Source organism: Galeopterus variegatus, unplaced genomic scaffold (assembly GCF_000696425.1).
Source record: "Galeopterus variegatus unplaced genomic scaffold, G_variegatus-3.0.2 Scaffold604, whole genome shotgun sequence".
Classification (NCBI taxonomy): domain Eukaryota; kingdom Metazoa; phylum Chordata; class Mammalia; order Dermoptera; family Cynocephalidae; genus Galeopterus; species Galeopterus variegatus.
In genome coordinates, this window is record NW_007726715.1 from 319,594 (window position 1) to 339,236 (window position 19,643).

At 34.6% G+C, this 19,643-nt stretch overlaps 1 protein-coding gene across 2 annotated transcripts in view; it reads right to left on the reverse strand.

Annotated features, from left to right (window-relative positions):
• IFT81 (intraflagellar transport 81) overlaps nt 1–19,643 on the reverse strand; it is a 95,602-nt gene that overhangs the window by 56,919 nt on the left and 19,040 nt on the right. For both annotated transcript variants that reach the window (XM_008570451.1, XM_008570452.1), the window contains 3 exons: nt 19,272–19,435; nt 17,840–17,935; nt 11,442–11,588 (listed from right to left, as the gene is read on the reverse strand). In XM_008570451.1, the coding sequence (XP_008568673.1) occupies nt 11,442–11,588; nt 17,840–17,935; nt 19,272–19,435 (407 nt within the window). The remainder of the gene's footprint in view (nt 1–11,441; nt 11,589–17,839; nt 17,936–19,271; nt 19,436–19,643) is intronic.

Sequence of the window (19,643 nt, forward strand, 5' to 3'; positions counted from 1 at the left end):
CCGCCCTCGGTGTTGCACCTGCACCGCGCTCAGCCAGCGAGCGGGAACCGGTCTCCACATGGGATCCGAACCCTCGGTGGGAGCGCTGCCGCGCTCCCAAGTGGCGCACTCTCCAGTGCGCCACCGGGCCGGCCTTAAGTGTGCTGTATATTACAACACACAAGAAAAGAGTGCCATGAGAGTGTATTTCAGGAGGACTAGGGCCATGGGGTGTGGGCTTGATATGCTTCCTGGAAGAGACGCCTCTTAAGCTAAGATCTTTCTGTTATCTTTAAAAAAGCATACTGATCACACAAACCTTTTACTAGAAACCTGGAGACACAGTTATAACCATTACCTATTATAGTATGCTATAATACTATGTTTTTCTGTCTCCTCCCACACTGAATTATGCATAAAGTAAGATATTTCTAACATATTTTCAAGATACTCCAAAATATGGAAAAATAAGGTCATTTAATATTAAAATCCTGTCTCAATATTTGAAGTTATTGTTACTTAAAATAAAAGCAATAATTTGCACTTATAAAGTCCTAAGAGTCGGGCCGGCTCGGTGGCGCACTGGAGAGTGCGCCGTTTGGGAGCGCGGCGGCGCTCCCGCCGAGGGTTCGGATCCCATGTGGAGACCGGTTCCCGCTCACTGGCTGAGTGCGGTGCGGGCGCAACGCCGAGGGTTGCGATCCCGTTGCTGGTCCCCGGTACGGGCGTGACACCGAGGGTTGCGATCCCATTACCGGTCAGTAAAAAAGACAAAAAGGAAAAAAAAAAAAAAGTCCTAAGAGTCAACCACATGAGGCTTCTAACCAGAATCCAACAAAGCAAATTAAAAATTAAAATTTGGTTTCCCTTATAGGTGATAAAATAAAGAAAAATTATATGCACAGATTCACATTCACTCACACATTTTAAGGCAGTAATTCACAATAAATACTCAGAAATTATGAATTCTTAGTGTTGGAAGGGACTCTAGATTGATCACTTAGTTCAGTGACTTTCAAACCTTTTTTTTTTTTCATTAAATTTTTATTTTGTCAATATACAATGTATATGATTATTATGGCCCATCACCGACACCTCCCTCCCTCCTCCCTCTCTCCCCTCCCCCCCAAGAATGTCCTTTCCGTTTGCTTGTTGTAACAACATTCAAAAAGGTATAGTTGTTATATCTTCTTCCCACCCCCCTGGTTTTTTTTGTGTGTGTATGTGGGTGAATTAATTTGTTTATTTTTTAGCTCCCACCAATGAGTGAGAACATGTGGAATTTCTTTTTCTCTGCCTGACTCGTTTCACTCAATATTATTCTCTCAAGGTCCATCCATGTTGTTGCAAATGGCAGTATCTCATTAGTTTTTATAGCTGAGTAGTATTCCATTGTGTAGATATACCACATTTTCCATATCCACTCATCCGATGATGGACATTTGGGCTGATTCCAACTCTTGGCTATTGTAAAGAGTGCTGCAATGAACATTGGGGAACAGGTATACCTTCGACTTGATGATTTCCATTCCTTTGGATATATTCCCAGCAGTAGGATAGCTGGGTCATTATTCTCTCAAGGTCCATCCATGTTGTTGCGAATGGCAGTATTTCATTCGTTTTTATAGCTGAGTAATATTCCATTGTGTATATATACCACATTTTCCGTATCCACTCATCCGATGATGGACATTTGGGCTGATTCCAACTCTTGGCTATTGTAAAGAGTGCTGCAATGAACATTGGGGTACAGGTATACCTTCGATTTGATGATTTCCATTCCTTTGGATATATTCCCAGCAGTGGGATAGCTGGGTCATATGGCAGATCTATCTGCAACTGTCAAACCTTTTTTTAACAATGAAACTTTATTTTCCAACAAATTCTTATGTGGAACCCCAATATACAAGTATAGATATATACATACAGATATATTTTTATATACACACAAATATACTTCAGCTAAAAATGGAACTGATGTGGTTGAAGTCAAAAGAGGGGTCTAGAACACTTCTCAGCTGTCCACTGATTCACTTCTTCAGACCCCAGGTGCTCCTTGAAAAAGTATAACAATAATTTTGAGCTCGATGGAAGACTTAACACAGATACCAGAATCCCTCTTCCATTCAAAAATCCTCAAAAGTAATAAGAAAAAAAGGTATATGCAACCCCAAATCACGAAACATTTGATAGCCAACACCATGAAGAAATTTTAAACTCAAAGAAAAGTTATTAGTTATAAAGTTAAAAGTTATTAGTTAAAAGTTATTAGTTAAAAGTTATTAGTTATAACTAATAACTTTTCATTATTACAGCAAACAGAACTACATTTAGAATATGTTAAAATACACTTAACTATTATTTTTAAAAAGAAGAGCATAGTATATCCAGAAACTATTACAGCTACACTTGGAAATTAAAATTTTTATCATGAAAATAAAATTATTGATGATGACAAGATAACAGATAAAAAAGCAAATGAGGAAGTTGGAAGCTTATGCCAAAAAATTTATCCTTAATATAATGCAAAAAGACAATGAGATGGAAAATATGAAAAATTAAAATTAACATGGAGACTACTCAACAACAAAAGGCAAACAAACTAATTTAAAAATTGGCAAAAGACTTAAATAGACATTTCCCCAGAGAAGATATACAAATGGCCAACAAACACATGAAAAGATGCTCAGCATCATTAGTCATTAGGGAAATGCAAATCAAAACCACAGTAATACCACTTCACACTCACTAGGATGACTAAAATTAAAAAAAAAAGGAAAATTAGTGTTGGCGAGGATGTGGATAAATTAAACCCTTGAGTATTGCTAGTGAGAATGTAAAATGGTACAGCCACTGGGTAAAAAAGTTAAACACAGGATTACCATATGGTCCAACAATTCTTCTCCAAGGTGTATATGTCCAAAATAACTGAAAACAAGGATTCAAATAGATGCTTTTATGTTGGAGTTCACAGCAGCATTACTGACAATAGCCAAAAGGTGGAAATAACCCAAGTGTTCATCAACAGATAAATGGATAAACAAAATGGGATATAGGCATACAATGGAATATTTTTCAGCCATGAAAAGAAATGAATTCTGATATATGCAACAATATGGATGTAGCATAGACACAAAATGTACGGCAGATGCAAAAGGACAAATATCGTGTAATGTCACTTCATGAGTTATCCAGAATGGACAAATTTATACAGACAAAGTAAAATAGAGCCTAATGGAAAAGGCAAATGGAGACATATCGGTTCAACGGGTACAGATTTTCTTTTTTTTCCTTTTTGTCTTTTTTCGTGACCGGCAACGGATCGCAACCCTCAGTGTCGCGCCCGTACCGGACCGGGACTGGCAATGGGATCGCAACCCTCGGTGTTGCGCCCGCACCTCGCTCAGCCAGTGAGCGGCCGGTCTGTATGTAGGATCCGAACCCTCGGCGGGAGCGCCGCCGCGCTCCCAAGCGGCGCACTGTAGCAGTGCGCCACCGGGCCGGCCCCCCCAGATTTTCTTTTTAAGTTTTGCAAGTAGTGGTGATGGCTATACAACAATTGTGAAAATACTTAATAATGCTGAGTTGTACGCTTATAAATGGCTTAAATGATAAACTCTATCTTACGTATATTTTACCACACTCAAAAAAAAAGTTAAACATACACCTACCCTATGATCTAGCCTTTCCACTACTAAACATTTGCTCAAGAGAAAAGAAAATATATGTCCACACAAAGATTTGCACATAAATGTTTATGGGAACTTATTTATAATAGACAAAAACTGGAAACAGCCCAAATGTTCACCAACAGGTGAATGAATAAACTAACTGGTATATCCATAAGATGCAATATTAGTCTGTAACAAAAAATAATGAACTATTCATGTAAACAACAACACAAATGAATCTCAAAATAATTATCCTGAATAAAAGAAGCCACACACAAAAAAAGAGTATACAGAATGAGGGTACTTCAAAAAGGTCATGGAAAAATAAAATTAAAAGACAATACAAATCTTTCCATGACCTTTTTGAAGTACCTTCATTTATTATATGATTCCATTTGTGTAATACTCTAGAAAATGCAGATCAGTAGTTGGTTTGGTGGGGGGCAGGGAGAGGTGGGAGAAAGGAATTACAAAAGGGCACAAAAAAACTTCTGGGGTTGATAGATATGCTCACTATCTTGATTGCCGTGATAATTTCATGACTATATTACCAAGTTGTATATTTTAACTATATCCGGTTTAGTGTATGTTAATTATATCTTAATGAAGATATTTTTAAAAAGGGGAAAAAAATCTCTGTGTGACAAAATATATCATATACAAACCTGAGACAAGTGAAAAACTAGAAGAAAACAATTGCCCAGATTAATATCCAGAATATATGTAAAAATATGATAAATTGATCAGAAAAACATTCAATCCATCAGGGAAAAAAATGAAAAAAGAAAACCAACAGGTAAATGATGGAAGAAATATAAGTGACCCAAGCATATATGCATACGTGGATAGATGCTCAATCTCACCAGTAATCAAGAAAAATGAAAATTAGAACAAAATATTGACAGAATGGCAAAATTTAAATTTAAAATAGTAAACTTTATTCTACTTTATCTCTATAAATTTGCCCATTCTAGATAACTCGTGTAAGTGATATCAAATAATATTTTTCCTTTTGTATCTGGCTTATTTCATTTAGCATAATGTGTTCAAGGTACATCTATATTGTAACATATATCAATATTCATTTCTTTTTATGGCTGAAAAATATTCCATTGTATGTATATGCCCCATTTTGTTTATCAAAGCTAGTGAAGAGTTTTAAGTAATAAAGGAAACAGATACCCCTGAATTCTTGGTTGCGATAAATTTGGTACATTCGTTCTATGGAATATAATGTAGCCATTAAATGAAAAAAAGTGCATAATAATTACTATTATAACTGTAGGTAATATTTATTGTTTCCTATAAGCCAGGTACTTTTGTATATTGTCTACTTGTAGTAGCTCTACTTAGCCCTCATAACCCCCTATGTGCTGAGTACTATTATTATCCCCCTCTACAGACAAGGAAACTGAGGTACAGAGGAGGCACATAACATGTTAAGGTTGAATGGCTACTAGGTAGCACAGCAGGGATCTGCACATAGGTGTTCTGGTTCGAGAGCTGATGCTCTTAACCTCTACAGAATAGCCTTTTCGTTTACTGACACAGAAAAATCTCCAAGACATGTTGCACAATACAGTATAATACCATTCATATTTTTTAAACCCACAAAACAGTATTACCTATATCTGTATTATCTCCAGAGAAAATACTGAAAGGATATACAAAACTCGCAGCAGTAGTTTCTCTCTGGAAAAGAGACTGAGGGACTGGGATTGGGGGTAGGAAGTAGTCAAGGGGGACTTTTGCTTTATGTGTACTATTTGATTTTTATACCATGAAAATGTATTCAGGTATTTATTACTTGTATAATCAGATTTTTTAAGATTAAAAAACCCATCTACTCAATGCACACATTACTTCTAAAATATCCCTCATACAGCTTGTTAGAATATGGTAGAGCACTCTACTTCACCAAAGCAGCCTGCTCCACTACTGAAGAAAGTGGTAGAAATGTTTCCTTATAGTCATTCAAATATTCTTTCTAATCATAATCCACTGGTCCTAATTCTGCCTTCCTGCAAACAAACAAGAAAAATACTGATCTATCTATGCTGGGAGTCCCCAAGCTCAACCCCGGGTTTCATGATTCATTAGGAGGACTCAGCATATAGTCATAGTCTCGGCTATGATTTATTACACTGAAAGAATACTAAGCAGAATCATCAAAGGGGAAAGGCACATGGGGTGAAGTCTTGAGGAAACCAGGCTCAAGCTTCCAAGAGTCCTCTCCCAGTGTGGTCACATAGGACATATCTAATTCCTCCAGCAATGAGTTGTAGTAAACCATGTGAAATGATGCCAATCAGGACAGCTCATTAGAAACCTAGTGTCCAGGGTTTTCAGAGGGAGCTGATCATGTAAGCACATTGCCAAGCCCATACCAAAATACCAGACTCCCAGAAGCAAAGCAGGTGCTCAACATAAACCACACTCTTCATACACTTTAGGCACAGTGAGCCATTTTTATGAGAGAATGGTGGGAATCCTTCCAAAATCCAAGTTCCCAGGTGCCAGCCAAAGGCCAACCTTGCAAGCAGGCCTTTCTAGGGACAGCAGTTTCAGGCCTACTGTGTTAACTCTTTTTTGCACACTATCCTTTCCATAATCCATTAAATATTTATTATGCCTTTCTTCAGTCTTTGGTTCTCAGTTAATCAATTCTTTCTATGAAAGTTTCCAGACTTTTCATCTGTTTTAGTCACCCTCATCTGGGACTCCAGCATGATTATGTTTTCTTTTAAAAGATGACACCAAAAATGTAAAATAATGTTCCAAGCATAATTTGACAATAAATAAAATACTACATTTTTATTAATGTAGTATTCTATTTATTTTTTAAAGCAGCATCACTAATGAACTGGCAGACAATATTCAAATTCTACCACATTATATTTATAATCCCATTAATGGTATTTGTTTGTTTAAGCATAGTGCTCCTACCTACCAGGTGATTTTCAACTGTAATTCTAGCATCTGTCTCAGGTTGACTATTTCCTCTAGCTTCTGTCATATACAAAATTATTGAGGTCTCTAGAACTGATTGCCTCAATTCAAATCTTGGTACTGCTTACTAGCAATGTGATCTCAGACAAGTTAGCTTAAACTCTGTGTGCCTCAGTTTGTATGTAAAAACCAGGAATAATAATTGTATCTATCTCAGAATTGTACAATGATATAAATGAGGTAATGTACAGAAGAAACCTAGTATGATGTTTGGCACACTGCAATTTCATAATAAACTTAAATTATAAGTATTAATCTAAATTATTGATTAAAATAACAAACAGGTCAGGATCAAGGGCAAAGCTCCATGGCACTTTCTTGGTGACTTCTCCTTTCAGAGATAACAGCAATCAAAATTTTTGAGACTGTCAATTCCACCAGATTTATGCCTAATTAGGATATACTTAAAATCCAATAAAAACTTTCAAGATGCAAAAAACAGTTAAATATTCATTATTATCATTTTTTAGTTACATTAAGAGAGCATAGTCTCTAAACCTAATCTTTTTATCACCTACCGAATACTAGTGTGAAGAGAAAGAAATCAAGGTAGGCTAGACAGTCAAGAAAATGTATCTTTATCACAGAGAAGATAATTTCAAGGGTTCAAGAAATTCCTATCTATGTCAGAACTCTGGTGGAATAAGAGATAAACACATTCCTGTGCTTATTCCTATGTATTACACTAAGCAAGGCAATACAACAAAAATAAAATGTTAAAATGATAACCAAAGTCTAAAAGGAATAAAAACATTTTAGACACTCTACCTTTTATTAATCAGGAAAATCAAGAAAATACTAATGAAAAACTCTAATGAAGAACAAATGCCCATAGCACTTGTCATCTGCAATCAGAAGAGCTAAAATTCTTATACAAAATGTAACATCTGGAATATTAACTTTAATGGCAGTAGGAAGCATCATTACCAAACTTAAACTGCTAACAGACCTCTAAAAAGAAAATGACAAAGGAATATAAATCACTATGTATGTCTCAGACTTGTTACATTTATCCTTATTAACAGTCATTTCCTAAATTTTTCCAAGAAAAGACTGATCAAACAACGACATATGTATAATCAGGAAATGAAGTTTTACATCCAAACCAATGGCTGTCATACAGTTTTGAGCAAACTAAAATTTCCAATTAATTACTGTACACAGTGTAGCCCTGTTTTGAGTCAAATATGAATCCTAAAATTTACCTTGGAGATGTCAAAATAGCACAGTATTCTCTTAGGAACACAGCTGCAGAGGCATTCAGATCTGGGTTCAAATCCTTACTCTGCAACACACTGTGTGACTTTGGGCACGTTACTTAAATTTCTCTAAGCCTGCTTCCTCGGTTATAAAATACTTACCTCTAGGTTTTTTGAGAGGATGAATTAGGATATATCGGGTAATACATAACATAAAATTTACCACTTTAATCATTTTTTTTTTTGTCTTTTTTTGTGACCGGTAAGGGGATCGCAACCGGCTATCCCTATATAGGATCTGAACCTGCCACGGGGTTGGCCCCATTTTAATAATTTTTAAGTGTACAGTTTTGTGGCATTAAGTACGTTCACATTGTTCTACCATCACCAAGAATATACATTTTTAAAGTACTCAAGACTGAGACACAGTAACTGCTCAGTGAATGGCAGCTAAAAAAAACTCTCATCAGTGCCACTTTATCCCATCTTGAATCTGTATTTATCCCTAAACAAAAACTATTTCATACTTACAAGTATTCCTACTAAATTGCTCCCAGGCTGAGATATACTAGTTTCAATTTTTAAGCTGTAAACTATACTTCTAGCTTTAACTCTTCACACAAATGACAAAAATATAGAAATATTAAGAGCTAACACAATGAGCACTTAATATGTGCCTAGTGCCATTCTAAGCAGTCTATAGGTACCAATTCAATTATTTAATCCTTAAAATAATTCTTTTTTTTTTTTTTTGTCCTTTTTGAGACCGGCCGCACCGCGCTCAGCCAGTGAGCGCTGTGATTGCACCGGTCATCCCTATATAGGATCCGAATCTGCGGCTCCCAGCGCTGCACTTTCTAGAGTGCGCCACGGGCTCGGCCCTGTTGGTAACTTTTTTAAACCTAAAGAGCTAACACAATGAGCACTTAATATGTGCCTAGTGCCATTCTAAGCAGTCTATAGGTACCAATTCAATTATTTAATCCTTAAAATAATTCTTTTTTTTTTTTTTTGTCCTTTTTGAGACCGGCCGCACCGCGCTCAGCCAGTGAGCGCTGTGATTGCACCGGTCATCCCTATATAGGATCCGAACCCGTGGCAGGAGCGCTGCTGCGCTCCCAGCGCTGCACTCTCCCGAGTGTGCCAGGGGCTCGGCCCCCTTAAAATAATTCTAAAAGATATATACAGCACTAGTAACGTCCACATTTTTACAGTACAAAGATACTAAGGAACTTGCCCAAGGTCACCCAGCTGGTAGATGGCAAATCCAGTATTTGTACTCAAACAACTGAGTTCTAGAGCCTGTGTTCTTAACCACTCCACCATATTGCCCTCATACACGTGGTAACCACACCGCCCACTTTCAGGTTTACTTTTAGGTATTTCAGTATTTACTTTCAGTTATTTCAGGATTACTTTCAGGTGCCAGATGTTCAAACAGCCGTTGAAGCTCAGAAGCTTTACACCCATTATTTCACGTGCTTTTGCTAAAGAAAATGAAGAGCAATCAGCCCCATTATACAGATGGAGAAACCTCAGAAAAATTAAGTAATTTGTTCAAGGCTAATAGAAACATGTGGGAGAAACCTGGATCCCAGCTTGGCCACTTAATAGTGGTGTGAATCTATAATCTCCGTAAGCATCACTCAACTGTAAAATGGAAATGATAATAACACCTCTCGCAAGAAGTATGTATGTTTGTAAAGCATCTGGCGTAGAGCTTTGTATAAGAAGGGCTCAATAAATGTTAGCCCCTTTTTCTCATTCTGCATGGGATTCCTAGCATAGTATTCTTCTCAAACACCATGCCTCTAATTCTCAATACCCTTCTCATCAACTGTTTTAACAGATGGGTGACAAAGGACATGATTTTTTTGGTGATTACCATGTGATACCAAATCAGGAAACTTAATGAAGTCCAGCTATATTATATAATTTTTCAGTATAACAAACTGCCTTCCTTCTGTCCATATGGACTAACACTTTATCAAAGTAGAAAATAAAATTGGTCTACCAAGATTTGTTCTTTATAAAATTATGCATAATGTTCCCCAATACCTTCTGTTCTTATAAGTAACTGCCAAATAATTTACTTGATTTGTCCTAGTCTCTGACCAGACATTGTTCAAAAATTAAGTTGACCATACCATTTCCAAAGTTACCTTCTTCCCCTAAAAAAAGGTATGCTTTTTCTGTTTTCAGATACTTCTCCATTCACCATTATTTCTCAAAAATAAAGGCCAATAACTTGGCACTAGTTCTTTTCTCCCACATTTGCATAGAGGGAACATCTAATAACTAAATTATAAGCACTATTCATGCCAAATGTGGCCAGAGCAATTAGTATTTCCTGTCAATTAGGCAGAAATTTCTTAAGAAAAGATACAAATGGTAGGAGGTAGCACGTACTCTTGTAAAGCAAAATTGCTGCATAATTAATCTTTTTTATTTTCCTGGATAGCAAGGATATCATGAAGCACATCCTGTTGGCTTCCAAGTATCATTTAAAACACTCCCATGTCTTAAAGCAATCTGAAAGTGGATGTTAAAAGCCAGAGGAATTTTTCAATTAAGTGTTGATACCCTAAATCTACTACTTCCCCAACAAGTTAAAAGGTGTATTGTGAGACTACAATCAGAAACATCACAGAGAAAAATGGTACTGTGGGAAAAATTCATTTGTGTTTGGCACAGTAAAGGTTCACTGCCAATTTGTAACAGTATGGATTCAATAATTTTTTAAAGCCGAAAATGAGGTTTGGACATGAGCAGCTTTTCAAAGTAGCTTTTGCTGAGGTCTAGTAGCTGATATAAAATTAAAAAACCTGTAAGAGTTGGTAAAGGACAGGCAACGTTTAGGAATTGAAATATGACTTATCACTTGATTTGCTAAAAAAGCACTGAGCTAAGACAAGATATTTGGTTGCATTCATTCACTTTTTCTTGAGCTAACTTTATGAAAAGGGGATGGGGAATTATGTTTTTGGCTTGAGTTTAGCCATCCATAAACAACAATATTATTTGTCCTACTAATCTTATGAGTCTGACAGAAGGATAAATGAAACAACAGCTGTTAAACTATTGTTCAAAATTTAAAGTATATAGCAATGCAAGATATAATTGTATCTTTTTAACTTGTAAGCATCTATGATGACGTCATAGATTATACCAGTCCATTGGCCAAATACACATAATTGACAAAGTAACTTTGTGATGATATTTTCTTAGCCCTTTATGAAAATACATTTTATCAACAAATAAGAATTTTTGTATTCACTGTTAGTTCCTAATTGTTTCACCTTTATAATTTAATACTTATAATAAATAAATACAATATAACTTCACTAATTAAAAACTGAAAATTTGGAACAATATCTCATAAAATCACTAAGATCTCTGTCATTTTATACCAAGAATATGTCAACATTATTGTAAAAAGACTTTTCAGTTTCAAATAAACAAGTTTTATAAAATAAGATTAACTTCTCTTTATTAACATTCAAACTAAGAAAGTCAAACAAATTAATAGCTTCAAACAAAAACAATTCTCCATATGCTTGTCCCATGAGATTCCTCAACTTACCTCATCTCCCTTCAAAACTTCAGTACCATCAAATTCACGGGTCTGATTTGTCTTTACTGACACTTCTCTTTCTAGGCTAGCTAACTTCTCCTTGGCTTCTTGAAGTTCCTCTGCTTTGGCTTCTTTTTTACGAGAAATGATGGATGCCTAATTGAGCATTAAATATGAATGTAAAATATGACATACTATCAACTTTCTATTATCTTGTGAAATTATGTATTTTTTATATTTTACAGAACTAAATTTTTAATATCAGCTTTGCTTCTCCTGACCAATACCCCTTATCCTACTATCCATTATCACCAATCATATATTTAGTTATTAGCATACAATGTATATCAAATATTAATCTGAGAATATTTTAAAAAACAAAAGCTTTGAAAATATAGGACATATCAGCAAAGAAACAAAAATGCACTAACAATAAAAATATTAAAGTCTTCTCAAGTAACAAATGCTAATGAAAATACATTCTAGGTAGGAAAACAGAAGCTAACACTAAGTCTATTGTTTTTCTTCATGGTGGGTCACAGGAAGAAAACAAGAACACTTTATTCTCAAAACTACAACACAGGTCATCTTACTAAATTCAATATAATTTTAAAATAAAATATTAAAACATCTATTATATTTGGGGCATTCTAATAAATATAATGTAGGCTCAAAATCAAACATCTGACTCACCAGAATTATACAGATGTTTACACAATCCAAATGGCTGCTCTTAGCCATGAATGCAGCATTTCATATTGGCTAGCAACTCATGGGAGATTTCCTTTAATGAACCCTAGCTGTACTAGTGTAAGAAAAACATTAGTCAAACTGTCTCCTTAACTGAAATAGTACAAATATTTTCTTCAGATTTGACAGGAGAGGGGGAATCTCTAGTGCAAACTCTTTAAAAAATTCTATTGTCATTCCTGTTTTTTTTTAAAAAAATGAAAAGACAGGTGATGAAGGAATGTTTCACTCTAAAGAAGTATTCCAGCTTTAAAAATAAAGGAATGATAGACTACCAGAATTGTATTGAAATTGATAGTATACTTCCTTAACATGATAAAATAAATAAATATAAACCTCAGCCCCAAACCAGGATTTTACTTAATAGAGGAACATGAGGATATTTCCTACTAAAGTCAGGAATAAGATAAAAATGCCCACTACCCTCCATTAGTATTTAATATTGTGTTGAAAGTATTAGCTAATACCATTAGACACAAGAAAGCAATTAGAAGCATAAGAATTTGAAAGGAAAAATTGGAATTTGCATGTTATATGATTTTGTATCTAAAAAACTAAGAGTCAACGGAAAACCTACAGCAAACAAATCAATAGCTTTCATGGATAAAATCAGTCAGAAGACATAAGGAAGGAAAAGCCCTCATTTATAAAAGCAAAAAATAAAATAAAATATGTTTGTATAAATTTAATAAGAAAAGTTCTAAAACTTTATGAGAAGGTAAGATTTTAGGAAGATGGAGTAGGAAGCACCAGGAATCTAGTCAACAATAGCTCTGCCAGAATCTGTCCGATGCAACAATTTTAGAACTGTGGAGTCTATGGAAGGCTTGCAACTTCCAGTGGAAGCATGAACAAAAAAGCGAGGTTAATTTCAGTCAATTTTAGTCCTTATCACAATAGCAACTACCCATCCCTCTCCCCCAAGCTGGTGCATGTGTTCCTGGAGCAGTTTGCACACAGCTTGCTGGAGCAAGAGTGGACAAGAAGATCTTGTCCTTCAAATATTGGGGATCTGTGTCCTGATTCCACAGAAATGTAGACAAAGAGAAGAGAGGCCATTGTTGTTGCACCTCCCATCATTGCTGCAAGCCCCTACCCCTCTGAAGTGACTTCTGGGGGATTTAAAGGGCCAGTGCCCATTTTTCCCTCCCTTAATTTTTCTCATTTTCCCCTTATGGAAGACAGATACTGAAAACTAGGACATTTAAAAAAAAAAAAAAAAAAAAAAACCTGCATATATGGGAAAATTAGAAAGTGATCACACATGCCCAGGGAAAGGCCCAAGCTCAGAAAAGACCTGAGAAGATCTTAAATTTATATTTCGGGCTGATCCTTGGCACAGCCTACAACAACTGAAAAAACAAAAACAATAGGCCCGCCCGTGGCTCACTCGGGAGAGTGCGGTGCTGATAACACCAAGGCCACGGGTTCGGATCCTACATAGGGATGGCCGGTTTGCTCACTGGCTGAGCGTGGTGCTGACAACACCAAGCCAAGGGTTGAGATCCTCTTACCGGTCATCTGTTAAAAAAAAAAAGAAAAAACAAAAACAATAACAAAAAACAACAAACTCTGGGAGAGAGAATCTGATTTCTAGACCTCATTATTTCCAGACTAAACTGTCCAGTTTTCAACAAAAACCACAAGGCATACAAAGAAATAGAAAAGTATGGCACATTCAAAGGAAAAAAATAAATCAACAAAAACTGTCCCTGAAAAAGACCTGTAGCAGATCTAATATACAAGGACTTTAAAACAACTGTCTTAAAGATGATGAAAGAACTAGAGGAAGATGTGGAGAAAGTCATAAAATGATGTATGGACAAATTGGAAATACCAGTAAGGAGACAGAAAACCTAAAAAAGAAAGCAAAAAGAAATTCTGGAGCTGAAAAGTACAACAATAAATTAAAAATTCACTAGAGGGATTCAAAGGCAGATTTGAGCAGGCAGAAGAAAAAAATCAGTAAACCTGAAGACAAGACAATGGAAATTACTGAGTCTGAGGAATGGAAAGAAAAAAATATTGAAGAAAAGTGAACAGAGCCTAATGGACATGTGAGACACCATCAAACAGACTAACATATGCATTGTCGGAGTCCAAGAAGGAGAACAGAAAGAGAAAGGGACAGAGAGAATATTTGAAAAAATAAAGTCTGAACAGTTCCCAAATTTGATGAAAGACATAAACATAAACATCCAAAAAGTTCAATAAACTCCAAGTAAGATGAACTAAAAGAGATCCACACTGAGACACATAATAATCAAACTGCTGAAGCCAAAGGCAAAGAGAGAATCTTGAAAGCAGCAAGAGAGAAGCAACTGGTCCCATACAAGGGATTCTTAATAAGATCATCAGTAGATTTTTCATCATAAACTTTGGAGGCCAGAAGGCAGTGGGCCAAAACAGTCAAGGTGCTAAAAGAAAAACTGTCAACCAAGAATACTATATCTGGCAAAACTGACCTTCAAAAGAGAGGGAGAAATTAAGACATTCTCAGAGAAACAAAAGCTGAGGGAGTTCATTACCACTAGACTTGCCCTACAAGGGATGCTCAAGTGAGTCTACAAGGTGAAACAAAAGGACACTAGACAGTAACTCAAAGCTGTATGAAGAAATAAAGATCTCAATAAAGTTCAATACATGGGCAATAATAAAAGCTAGTATTATTGTAATTCTTGTAAGTCCACATTTTGTTTTCTATACTAAAAACCACTGAATTGTACACATTAAATGAGGTAAATTGTGTGGCATGTGAATCTCAATAAAGTTATTTTTTAAAAAGGAATAAAGATTATTTATTCTGATATATGATCACCAGCACATATCATTAAGAAGAAAAAAGCAAGAAGGAAAGTGTGTATAATATGTTCTTCTTTCTTGAAAAAGTGAGATACATGAATATATATGTATATATGATCTTATTTTTAATAGAATAATAAACTATGAAGTTAAAAAAAAATTACCTATGGGGGAAAGAAAGAATAGGGCAGATAATACAGAGATTGATGTTAGAAACTTCTTTGAATACATTTGACCTTGGAATTATGTAACTATTTAAAATAATTTTAAAATAAATTAATCCCTAAAAAGGAATCTCTAAAAATTGAAATGAACACATATGTATTCAGTCTAATTTGGGGCATAATCACAGAGAAGAACCATTGTGAAAGACTTTAAAACAGTAATTTGATTACATATCCTTAGTGGGATATATGTCAAGGACAAAACGAACTAAAAACCAATTTTCAGTAGTAATCATATTCTTGATGGCTTTATTGGTACTTTTACTCTGAGAATGTACTGTATAAAGTATGGATTAAAACAAATGATGAGTTATGTTGGTGCCACTGGAATAAAGCAAATGATTAATTAAATTATGTTGGTGTTACCGAGAACCAGGATTTTCACGTGGGATAAGGAAAAAGATGTGAGATTGATGAGATTAAGTAAAACTCAGTAGTTCTGAATCTGAATTGGAAGGATTAGTATGAACTAATGGTGTACTTTATGACAGAGAAAAGAAAAAAATGCTTCCTATCTCTGTCCCTTGAAAAGACTTAAAAACAATGGCTAACCGAGTAGCACTGAGAACTACTAACACCCAGACTGTGGTCTCTACATCTTATTTCCCACTAAAACAAATCAGGCTCATGGAAGAAAGTCTAATTCCCGCTCTAGGGTAGGAAATATAAAAGATGAGCTCAGAAATGTCTCAAATCATCCAGAAAGCAAGGAAATTATCAAAGACCCCTGAATCTGAAAAGGACTCAGAAGTTAACTTGAAAAACTTCCCACTTGGGCCAGCCCGTGGCTCACTCGGGAGAGTGCGGTGCTGATAACACCAAGGCCACGGGTTCGGATCCTATATAGGGATGGCCGGTTTGCTCACTGGCTGAGCGTGGTGCTGACAACACAAAGCCAAGGGTTGAGATCCCCTTACCGGTCATCTTTTTTAAAAAAAAAAAAACCTCCCACTAGCCCAAAATGGGACAATTTGAGCATTATTAAGGATAATGTTTGAAACTTATCAAATATGATTATATCTATGATTCATAATGATATTAAATAAACAAGAAACAAACAAAAAGCAACCCTAACTGATCACTTTTAGTGTTGGAGGATGCAAATTAATTGATGGAAACCAACTCATTTTGAAAACTGATAAGTAATGATAAGAATCAAGCATGTACCCTGATTTTCCTATATGAAATATAACTCAGGATAACTAAATAGTTGATGAAGGGAGGTTTTCCTTTATAGGAGTAGTCCAGCTAATAAAGAAGGAATCAGAATATCAACATTTTATAATCTGTAATGAAATTAACGGAGAGGCAATGATAATCAACAGCTGCTCCCATCACAAAAAGAGACAACCAAACATTATTACCTCTAAATGAAAATACATAATCCAACCTAGGAAGTATTCTTGTCAAAACAATATCAAACCAAAATCTGTCAAAGCTTCTAGTTCTAATTTAGAGGAAATACAGGAAACAAAGCAACATGTTAAAATGACACCACGGGGTTGCAATCAGTAAAATGGGAAAATCTACAGGATAAATGAACCACTTTTTTCAATAAATAAATTGCCAAAAATATTAAATAAAGAGATAAATAAGTGGGAAGAAGAACCTATGGATTAAAAGAGACATACATAAAAAATATTTAAAGAGACAACCAAATGCAGTGCATGCATCCTGTATCTTAACTGAAACAAAGCAACTGAAAAAGAAAAGAAAAGAAAAAGACGATCAAGAAAACTTGAACACTGACTGGATATTTAATGATATTAAGAAATTATTATTAAAATTTTCAGATGTCATTGTTAAGTTTTTAAAACACTTTCATCTTTTAGGGATATATTCTGAAATACTTATAGATGAAATGATATGAAGTCTAAGATTTGCTTCAAAATAATCCAGTTGCGGTTGGTGATATAAATTTAACAAGAATGGCCATAATGCTGTAGCTCAGGGACTCATGAGAAAACAATTTGCTCTACCTTTGTACATAGTTGAAATTTTCCATTATAAAAAGGTTTTTTAAAATTCTAGTGAATAATGTTTTCTTATGTAGCTCAGTATTCTTCTGAGGTAATAGAACGATCTTCACTCTAAACTCCTGTCTGGGTTCTTTTCAGATAAGCCATGGCTTTCATTTGAATCTTTTGTCTGGAAATAACATAACAAGATACATACCCTCCCAATCTGATAAATGTGGATAAAATGATAAATACTTTAGCACTAAAATTTAATTTATTCTATACTTGCAACTAACATTAAACCTGAAAAAGTATATTGTTTTTAACTTATTAAAGATTATAAATATTTTGATTTATAACAAGGTAAACTTTCATTTAAAAAATGAAATTCCACACTCAATGGATATAAACACAACAGCTCTATCACCACAGTTGGCAACACTAAGGGAACTAAACATTATCAGGTGTATTGCATTTCAAACTTGAACATGCATCTTTTATGGCTTTTCCACTAATTCTTTGTTATAATCTAGAGATTAGCAATGACAGAAGAACATTTATTCCTTACTTCCTCTCACTTTAAGACTATAGATAACACAGCCAGTGGTTTTTATGAAGATGTTCACCAATAAGCTTACAGATCTAAATATGTGGGCCACAAGAGTGATCTTACCTGTTGCCTATATAGTGAGAGTTTGCCTTCAATTGGCTCATTTCTCATCATTTTCTTTTCAATTAGCTGATTGATCTGTGTGTTTATTTCATTGATCTAAAACAATACGAAAGTAAGAACTGTTAAAACTGTCCCTGTGATTACACAAACTAAGTGACATCTGGCCAAATTCAGCTTTGAATGTACAGTTCTTACCATCAGTATTTGATGGGAGAAACAGTTCTGTTAATAAGTGGATTATGATTACTTTTAGAAACAATTTCATGATATATATTTACAAAATTTGATAACTTATATGGATTTAACCATCCATGTCTAAATTATCCTATAATATTTTACATGAAGTATTTATACATTATCAAAAAGATGCTTTCTAAAAATCTGAAGTTATTCCCTTAGCTAGGTCATGACTTGTAAGTCACTGCAAGTGATAAAGCCAATCTGGACAAACATTCCCCAGGGATTTAGCACAAGGAATTCATGAACCCAGTTGAAAATTGACATGGATGACATCTAAAAACCTTTCCTGTGCTAACAATCCGTGATTCCTTGATAGACATCATTTATCCTAGTCATTAATCTAAACTTTTTCAAAATGTAATAAAGCTGAATAAATCCAATAGAAGCATACTGTCCCTCAACAAATAAGAACAAAACAAAACATAGCTTTCGATATATGAGGGTACGTCAAAAAGTTTGCAGAAAATAGAATTAAGAGAATACAAATCTTTCCATGAACTTTTTGAAGATCCCTTGTACCCAGCATTCTCCTGGTAATTCTATGACATTAAATCTGAGCCAAATCTGACTTGGACATCTAATTTCTCTAAGTAAATTAAAAAGTAAAATGGTAAGAATTATGTATTTAATTATAGTGGCTATTAAGCACATATTAAGCACATTAAAGAATTAGCAAGTCAAAACTTTTCCATTTTCATGATACTTGTTTTTTTAAAAAATATACATCTGATGGATGTTTTATTTCTAGAGAACAGAAATGTTATGATAGCAGATTTCAATGAGAATTACAATAAAGTTTACTAATTCCAAAGCTGGCATAAAAGGCTAATGAAAAATATTAGCTTTAAATATAAAAATGCTATAATATAATGCTTGGAAGTAAAAATCAATTCTATTTAAAATATTTTAAAATTTGCCATCTAAATGATTATATTATGAAGACATAAACCTATGAGTCAATTCATATATATTAATTTATACACTCAAGTTACATAGTTTCCTAATCAGTCAATTGTAGATTAAGTAACAGTGTAACATTCTATAATTCCTCAAAAAGGACAACTCATAGAGTTGTCAACTCAGCACAGGTTAAGAGGCAAGACTGGGACACTACAGAAAGCAGTTCACATAATTTTCACAGGACTGGGAATGAGATAAAATGCGGAGCTATGAAAAAATGACTGTCACTTACTTTAGATTCAAGTTCAAGAAGATCAGAATGGCCCATAGCTGGTTCTGAAACCACTTTTTGTAAAAACTGCAATTCTTTTTTCTTGTTCTCTAATTCTTTAGGAAATTTTTCAGTCACCATATATGAATTAAATTTTATCTCCTCCTCTAGCCTCTTCATTAAACCTTTAAAAATAAAATAAATGAATATTCAGCCCAAAAGAATGGGTATAGTGATATTCTGTATACCATTTTAAATATAAGACCTGGATAATATGGAATATCTGTCAAAAGCATTCTGTATAATATCTAGTAAGTACAATAAAAGACTGGCCATTGAAATCTTTTTATGTTAATTAGAATGACAATAAGCACAATATGCATGGAAGAGTAT